Source organism: Gymnoscopelus microlampas (genome assembly GCF_963454915.1).
Source record: "Gymnoscopelus microlampas genome assembly, chromosome: 5".
NCBI lineage: Eukaryota > Metazoa > Chordata > Actinopteri > Myctophiformes > Myctophidae > Gymnoscopelus > Gymnoscopelus microlampas.
Window position 1 is genome coordinate 28250177 of NC_139942.1, and position 9587 is coordinate 28259763.

A 9587-nucleotide genomic window follows, 5' to 3' on the forward strand; every position below is an offset into this window, starting at 1 on the left:
TTCCTGTATGAGTAAGTGACAAATACCTTCCTGTTATTTGACTTGTTTCTTTTCCTGTCCATTCTTTCTTTCTCTATTCTAACTCTGAAACTTTGAAACTGCAAATGTGGGGAGCTTGTATGAAAAACAATTTTACCCATTATTTTACAACTGTAATTGTTTGATGTAACAATAAAGTTGATTCTGAAATTCTGGTGTCAATTATCCTCTCTTATACAGCATTGATTCTCTTTTATACTCCTTTATAATTCCTATGGATGTTGTGATTCATCATTTGAACACCGTACTTGTATTGAGTAAATACTGCAGCCTTGCCAATAGTGACATAACCTGCTTCATACTGTAGGAACAAGGGAAGAACAGGGTAAAAAACATCTACACAAGAAAAAATACCTAAAGTTCTGTGTGCTTACGGATTAAGGAATGTATGCCGGACTTACAGAATGTATATTTGAGGCGTATGACGTCGATGACGCAAAACAGCGCGTTAAGACGTAATAATTTCACGACAAACATTACACCGAGAAATTCACAGAAGATATAGAGTATTTGTTTTCCACACGCAATCTCCTCCCATCAGAACTATACGATTTATTTTCAAAATAGTCCAAATGTTATCACATCACATGCTCTTTATTTTACACAGAAAGAGAAAGATAGAGGTTAAAACACAACTGATTTCTCCCAGGAAGAAAGCAGCCAGCTGCAAAAGTTAGGAAAATCCTTAGAAAGGTGGCTGATGGCACCTCATTCCCTACATCACACAAGGCACATTAAGAGTCTGTCCTATTTATAACCTTTTTACGTCATCTCAGGCATAACGATAATGGAATTGATTTAAAATTCCAGAATTGGAGGGCAACGGCTGCTTATGAGGAAGGTTTGTGCCTCCTTCCCTTCCCTCCATCAAATTGTTACAGGACCCTATACTACAGTAAAATCCAGTGTTAGTTTATCCAGTTCAGAGTGTGCAAACGTAGTGAAATGGACAATGAGGATTTTATTTTTGCATGGTGACGCGTTTGACACAACATGTGGGGACGGGTGACAACATCAGTGGAGATTAACGCCAAGCCAGACACCAGTTCTGGGGGGATTGGGCTGCTAACCAACCAACTGCCACCCCGCACTGCATTGTGGGAGACAGGAATGTGGGTCAGTCCAGATGGGTTAAGACCACCTCATATGCATGTCCCCCTTCGCTTGTTGTCTCCCTGTAATCTAAATCCGGACTCCAGTGAGGTCTCTCCTTCACAGCCACTGTATTTTGTTCATTGTACACAGAACAATCTGTCTTCATTTAACTGTGTACAAATGTAAAAATAAAGTGTTTAGTAATTTTTTGGAGGGCTGGTACAATTTGGCAATCTGCCAGCCACTGTGGTTGGTGAGCCAAAACATTTATCATCCACCCTGAATGCAATGCATCTCCATTCCCCCACAATAGCTATACAGTAAAATCCAGTATTCATTTAACTCTGAGATGGTACAAAATGTCACCACATTGACCTTTACGGGTTCATTTGTACCCTGTCAGAGTTACAAATGGATAAAGCAATGCCGCAGATTTTACTGTGTATGTATTTATTAATTTGGAGTGTAGTTAGTGGAAGGAGCATAGTTGTGTGTAGCTATACTGTTTTCTGTTTTGCCTTTGCCTTCGAAGGAAAAGTGCTGTCGGCCTTCAAAAAACCAAATAAGGAGCTAAATACCAAAAAGCCATAAAAAACAGACATCCTAAAACAGAATTCCTTTTTCTTATGTCATTTGTTTTGAGTTGTGAACACTCTTGATCTCTCTAATCAAGAGGCCACACTATTTATACTGTACTATTATCACACATATAAGGCACGCATTTCTATTCCAAAAACTCGACCGAATGGAGGAACAGTGGACAAGAGCCACCTTTGTCATAGAACGATGCAGTTTCTACGTTCACCCGCTTTCTAGATAGATAACTAATAGATTCTTTACTAGTCCGTAGCATAAATTCATTTTGCGCCAGCCAGAAGGACACAAAACACAAACAATACAGCAATACACTTAAGTAACAAGTTAGCTACCACAATAAACATCCTTCACACAAAGTACTAGGAAGGTTGTGATGGATGAGCAAAGACAGGATTTACGCACAGAACTGAGATGTTAGTTCAGAAGTGGTATACTTGAGGGGACAAATGATCTCTGAGCCAGAGTTTGTAACCTCAGTAGAGAATGCTGTCGTCCTGATAGCATGCAATAGCTTTACATTTTTTAAGAACCCGGGTTGACGATCTTATGGAGTTTGTTTTTATTACTCACAGATAATGAATCTGGTATGGTTCATTATCTTTGATAATAAAAACAAACCCCATAAAATCACCAACATTTCCAGCAAGATAGCACATAACTTGGCATTGGCAGTATGATATCAAGGTATAACACTATTTATGTTACATCTACTTAACCACCATGCTCATCAAACACCATCACTCTCTTCATCCTCCATGATCTCACCTTGGTCCCGCCCACGCTGATGATGCGGTAGACATTGCGGTTGGCGTCATAGAAAAAGGAGACGGTGACAGCATGCTTGCTGGCGGGGATCCAGTTTCTCTTGGTGGCGGGGTCGATCTGGAACACGTGGGCCCGGACGCTGAAGATCGGCTGCTCCCTGGAGGAGGAACATACAGGCAATGAGGGAACAATACACCTCAGCAGCATTTGACCTAGGGCTGCCTGGGCAATTAACCAATTATATCAAAACCGAAATGTATAGCCGCTAACGACTTAATCTTGCTCATATAGGTTCATTGATTAATTGAGGCAGGGTTTTTGTGATAATTTGTAAATAATCAAAAACATTCTAATACACTTTTTTTTTATAATCGACTACATTGATTAGGCTGATTTGTTGTACAACGGTGGCGTGCAAAAAAATCATTAATCGTACTTGAGGCAAAAGTTTGAAATAATCATATTGATTTCAATTCAATTCGATTTTATTTAAGTGTCAAATCACAACAAGTTGTCTCAAGACACTTTACATGTAGAGCAGAGACCCGCCATTGTCCCACCCTGAGCAAGCAATTTTGCGACAGTGGCAGTGGCAACTCCCCCTTAACTTTTTGAGGTCATATCTTCAGTCTTGAAATCCTATCGCTTAGCCAGCCATTGACCATTGGTTTATGGGGAAAAGCCCCATGTGCAAACCCTTCAGCAACGTTCCATATAAAACATTAACCACTTAAACCCTTTATAGTTCGTTGTCCTGGGACCCCTAACGGGTCTATACTTGGTACCCTCCCTTTTTCCCTCTACACCAAATCGCTTCTCCGAAAGGTTTGTGGTTGATCTACAAACTTGTGTCATGTGTCCCTTGTGACATATCGTGAGCTTGTAGATCAGCTATTATTGTCATGGTTTAAGTCAGGGCAGGATTGTAGGACCCAAGTGCAGGAGAGACAGAGGCAGAACTGGTCGGTTTAACAGGTTTATTAACTCAAAAGGTATTAATATAGGCAAGGGACTGAACTCACGATGTAACACCACGCAACATAATACAATGAACAAGCAACGACAGGTGCAAACACAGGGATTAAATAGACAGGGAAATAATAAGACACAGGTGAACTCAACAGACAATCAACACTGGGATAGGCTGAGGGACAGAGAGTACACAGGAGGAGAACATGACTAATCAACAGGGAGGTGAGACAAGACAGGTAACAGTAACTAGGCAGAACAGGAAACAAGACTACAAAATAAGGTACAGAACAAACGCAGGGCAACAACAACAGAATAACCAGACTAGGTACAGAACAGAACAAAGGCCTAATAAGTCCAAGACCTTGCTTATAAGGGCAGGAAGGTCTAAATAATAAAGTCAGAGTCCGCGGCCCGAGGAGCGGACCGTGACAGGCCTAAAGAACAGGCCTAAAGTGTCCACGACCATATAAGGGCAATGAGTCCACGGCCCGCGGAGCGGACCGTGACAATTATCAGCTAATGTTCGCAAATTGTTTGCCTATTATGACATGCCCAGAATAGGGACACTAGGGTTAAAGGTGTGTGTTTTAGGTTACTTATTTAAGTTTGTGATGATTTTTTCAATGGTTGCTTGAAAGTCCGTACCTTCTCTATAAAGCCATAAACATGTCATTTCCTTCAAATCGTGATTATATGGGAAATTGTTCCCCCCCTACCATCGTCCACCTCTTTCTTTGACTTTGTCTGAAGGCCATTGATCCACAGATGTTGGAATTGCCGCTGGCATTTCTCACCCACGGAGAGCCATGCTTGGCTGAAGTGTATGCTCATCATCACAGTTGACTAAAATGCTCTAAACCCTCTTCCAAATGCCATTCACCCTCGCTCTGCTGCTGCCAGTGTTTGCTGCAACGTATCCTAGTTACGAGGTAAATATTTCAAAGCAACAATGTCACTGGTGTTCTAGAAATGTTTTGACCACAGTAGTGCAAGTTCCACCCTCTCGTATGTTCTCTCTCTCCCTCTCTCTCTCTCTCTCTATTTCTCTCTTTCCCTTGCACCTCCTTAGTTGGATTTGTGTTTATGTACTGTACTGTAGTGTGTACAGTATTGTATTCCCCACTTCAAATGCAAATGTCCGCTGAGGAAAATTACAAAATTACCAAGAAAACAGATAAAAGCATAGAGGAAGTCACAGATCATGGCATTGGCAATAAAACTGAGGACACACTAGCTTGGTTCTTTATGATTTAAGTATTGGGCATATCATTGAAACAGCATATTATGTTGTCACTGACTACTCTACTGTCCAACACACCAAAATTAAAATGGGTTTGAGAATTAATAGACTACTAAATGTTGTGAGTTTAGTCTCTCTCTCTCTCTCTCTCTCTAAATACATTTTAATGCTTTGACATTCTGATAAGAGCTGACAAAACAACAGTATGTTGTCACATTCAAAGGGCAAATATTATTACCAACAGGGGTTGCACAAGACACAAGGCTGTGCAAAATAGATAGGTGGGCACTGTGCAATTATCTAAGCAGGTGTGAACATATCAATCAGAATATCTGCCTCAAATCTTTTGTTTGCTTATTTAATTGTAATCTTTTTTTGATTGGAATTCACAAGAGACATAAGTTGAAGAGGTTTTGTTGCAGTACTGTTACGTCTGAGCTGTTTGTGTTCTACTTACAATTTTTCTGCCGAAAAAGCCAAATAAAGATAAAGAGTAAAATGGCAGCCCCCCTTTCAATCTTAATATTGACCCTATATTACAACATTATGAGTCAAGTTTATTTATGTTCTTCAAAAATGGAAATGGTTCGAATCAGGGCACTCCCATTTCTATGCAGCACTTTTGCATTGCTGCGGCTGTTCCTGAAAGAACCGTATCACTGTATATTTATATCTGACCTCTTTAGTGGCACACAAATCCAGTAATAGATGCAAGTTAAATAATGCTGTGTCTTTGTAGGGCAGGCAATATCCCTCTGAACATTGGACACAAACAGGCAGTGCAGCGCTGAGGTGGCCAGGTATTGATATCCTGCAATGCATCCTGCATGGTGGAGTACCTTCTTCCATGAAGACACATGAAGAAATCCTCCCACTATTTATGATATAGAGAAACATTATCACCTCCCACACACACACACACACACACACACACACACACACACACACACACACACACACACACACACACACACACACACACACACACACACACACACACACACACACACACACACACACACGATATTCCAAGGACCCACTCTCCATACATTGTACTGAACAATGGCATTTGGATGCCTGTCCCACTCAGGTCTGACAAAGCCTGTGTTGTAATTCTCCTCATTGTCTCACAGTAAACCCCCTCCCCACCTCCTGTCAGTAGATCTCATGCTAAGCCAGCCTCCGCAGACCACTAGACACACAGACAGTGATGTAGGGCCGGGCTGGGCTGGGCCAGGGGATGAGGGCACCGCACTGTGACAGCTAGCGCCTATTGACTTTGGCCCATTTAGTTTGAGATTTGTGCAGTGGCTTTATGATAACAGGATTTGACAGTCGTACAAAGATACAGTATGACAATTACAAGGATTGTAAAGGTGATATATTCAGTGTACAACAACAAATGTCTGGTTATGTAGGAATTTTACATTTGGCTGTTATTTTGCGGACCATGTAATAGAACTCTCTCTTTCCTTGCCTTAAAGGTAACGTAAGAGCATATTGTGCCAAATGTGAGAAGACTACAGTTGCATTCATCTTTAACTGTAAGCCATCCCTCACATGTGTGATGAAGGCCCCATGGGGTAAGTGGCAGGCAGTTGCATTTCAAAACAAATACGGTTCACAGCGAAGCATCACCCGATTCACCAACGACACGATTTCAACCTGTATTGAGCAATTTCTTCATTCACCCATGCCGATGAGGGAGGAACAAGGGAAGTCCATAAAGTTATTCCATTATATAGGCAGGGTCAGGGGATATGTTTCAACCTTGCCTGAGGTCTGAATTGCCGTGTCGTCTACACTGAATATTTGGCAGCAGCGTTGCACCCTTCCATCCTGCTGGGATCACCTTGCAGCAAAGGAGCCGACGGGACGCCCCAGGCACATTAGATCTGCCTCTTTTAGCTCCCATTACATTCCCTGAGTGCCTGAGAGCAAGCTACACACTCACAGACCTGAGGAACCTGTGTAGGTTCACCCTCACTTGTGACAGACAGGGAATTGAACCTACGGTCGGTCCCCTGCGGTATGGTCCGGCCGGTAGCGTGCATAAACTCAAAGCGGGCGGATGTGACACACAGTCAAAAGACAGATGACGGACTGCAAGAGGATCGGCTGAAAGAGGATTGGACACATACAGAGGATTGTGTACTGTATATATCCACAAATACACATGTTCAATGTGTGTAAGGGTGTATGTGCAAGTGTATGTGCAAGTGTGTGTGTGTGTGTGTGTGTGTGTGTGTGTGTGTGTGTGTGTGTGTGTGTGTGTGTGTGTGTGTGTGTGTGTGTGTGTGTGTGTGTGTGTGTGTGTGTGTGTGCGCGCGCGCGCGAGGATACAGGGTTAAGTGGATAGAACTTTCAAGAATCTTCAGTAACCCACCCTTCATCCCCAGCAGATGGATGCACAGCCTCCGGGGCTTAATGGGGTGTTTCTTAGCACAACAAGGCCTGATGATCATGATTAGATGACAGCCCAGCCAGCACCTTAGGATGAAACAGCCTGGTAGTGTATATCTACAGTCTACCATTACACTAATGCTCGAACAGTATGATTTGACCTTCCAAAAACATTTTTGCACACTTTTTTTTCTCAAATAAAGTGTGGCTCATTTGACCCTTGGATGTATAATAATTGATTTGTACAGTTAAAAGACAGCACACAACAATCAATTACAGTACGAGTAGCAGACAAGATTTTGTCTGTGGCCATTCACCGCTGACTTACAGTATTTTCTACTGCACTGCTAATTCATTTGAACTTTACAAACAGGAACAACAAAAGCTACAATAGAGCTCTAGCCTTAGGATAAATAATACTATCAGATGGCAGAGTTTTCCCTGAAATAGTCAAGTACAAGATATCACCAGTTGTTTCCTGCCTTGTGCCATGTTGTGAGCTGTCTCTCCCTCTATCGCTCACACACACACACACACACACACACACACACACACACACACACACACACACACACACACACACACACACACACACACACACACACACACACACACACACACACACACACACACAGTAAAGCTGTTGGTACTCTGCTCTTTCTGAATTACAACTGAGACTTCCTAAACAGGGGTCATTACAGAGAAGTATGGATCAAATATTCTCATCTCTGGGAGATGTTACCTTAATACACTGGGAAAAATTACTGCCGTAATTTAACTATTACATCAAGTTTAAAAAGGCTCAAGTTGCCATGACCATATAAATGTACAAAACTGCATTTTGTACAGGTATAGAAAATGTAAAAAATATATATATAATGTATATATTTACTATTTAGATGTTCAAATTTCAGTACGTGTATTACCGCCTGAGTGTACTCTGCTAAATATATAAATCGAGAAGAGACTCGTTCTGCAAACTGACTAAATTAACAGCAGAAATTGTCAAGTATTAGTTCTATGCTGTAATATTGTATTTGTCTCTTTTCTAAAGCCAAAGCTTACTTTCCCTAGTTGAGATCAGACACAAGATAGGCTGTTTCTGATCTCAACTAGGGAAAGTAAGCTTGTGCTCATGTGTGACTGTTGGGAGGTTGACATATCAAGGTCACAAGAGCAACAGCAAAGTGTTAAAATATTTTTTTCCCAAACGAGACAAGGTGGATAATGGTTAAAAATGCATGTTTCTTACCTTTCTCTGTGGTGAGAAAACATCTTACACGGAGATTGAGACTTCTTGTCTATGGAAGAGAATAAAGAGAGAGAGAGACACTACATGCATGACTTATAGGTTTGTTATCTGCACAACATAGATCTTGACTGGGGGGGGGGCGGGGGGTTGCAGGCAAAAAGAAGGTAGGTCGTGTCCCCGCGTGGCATAAAACTGTACCAAGGTACCCAACATCCAGGCACAGGACAGGGTGGTTTAGTGTAAAAGAAAAACTTTGCTCTTCCACACATAGCCTAACTAATCAGATCAGTATTTAGTGTAGGCTATCTAGTTCAAATGTGCCTTAATTTTCCTGACACTCACCCCATTTCGATGTACAAGAAATTGTTGATTATCTTAATTTTCAGGAGAATTTCTTCTTTTTTTGCGTTCAGACACTGCTGCCTGATGTTGCAAAGTAGGCTGCTGCCAGTGCTGCTGTCCCGAGCTCTTCTGTTGTTCCCAGTCCGGATCCGGATGCCAACCCAATTAATTCTCCTCTCTTTTTTTTTTTTTTTTTTTTTTACTGCAAAGCCCTATTTCGCCATTTGACTATAATAGCGCTTTGCAAACAGACGCGAAATGACAAGAAACGTCCCTCCCGTACTCACGTATTGAGTCCGATCGCCGCGTCAGAAGAACCAGACAGTGTCTCGCTGACTAAAGTGACTGCAGCAGTCAGTCCCGTCCATCGTTCATGGTCAATAAGCAGCTGGGTCTTTTCTTTTTCTTCGCGACTGGATCAGTTTACTTTGAAACCTCCGCAGCTTGCGGCTGCTTCTTGTCTATTAGAGATAAGCCACTACTATGCACTGCTTTAAATTCCTGCTTTCTGACAGCAGCACGAGGAGCGCGCCGGGGTCTCCGGTTGGCTGCAGCTGCGCTTCACAACCGTTCAATGGGCTACATTTGTTGCCACTGTCAGTCAACACTATACTACCACCTGCTGGCTCCACAGTGCTGAGGATCAAGTGACCAATCAATTCAATTCAAATGAGCTTTATTGGCATGAGAACACTTTACGTTTACTGGGCCAAAGCAAATGTTAAAACATAATAAAAAAACATTTACATTTAACATTAACATTCAAGAAGAAAATGGGGAAGGTATGTAGAGTTTTGGTTCACTGGGAACTGTATATCAATAAAGCATTCAAAATTAGTGTAATTTTCTGTCATTCAATCTTCGAAATCTTCAATCTTCGAA

The 9587-nt window shown here is 41.8% G+C and overlaps 1 protein-coding gene across 2 annotated transcripts in view; it reads right to left on the reverse strand.

Moving 5' to 3' along the window:
• Positions 1-9169, reverse strand: part of LOC311045722 (homer protein homolog 3-like) — a 29608-nt gene extending 20439 nt beyond the window's left edge. The window contains exons 1-4 of one of the 2 annotated variants that reach the window (XM_084057738.1): positions 8706-9169; positions 8364-8412; positions 7095-7198; positions 2497-2653 (exon numbers count right to left, since the gene is read on the reverse strand). Coding sequence is in view for 1 of the 2 variants with exons in the window: in XM_084057737.1 (XP_083913863.1) it covers positions 2497-2653; positions 8364-8386 (180 nt within the window). In the remaining variant the exon portion in view is untranslated. The remainder of the gene's footprint in view (positions 1-2496; positions 2654-7094; positions 7199-8363; positions 8413-8705) is intronic. The other variant, XM_084057737.1, reaches the window with a different exon arrangement.
• Between the last annotated feature and the right edge of the window lie 418 nt (positions 9170-9587).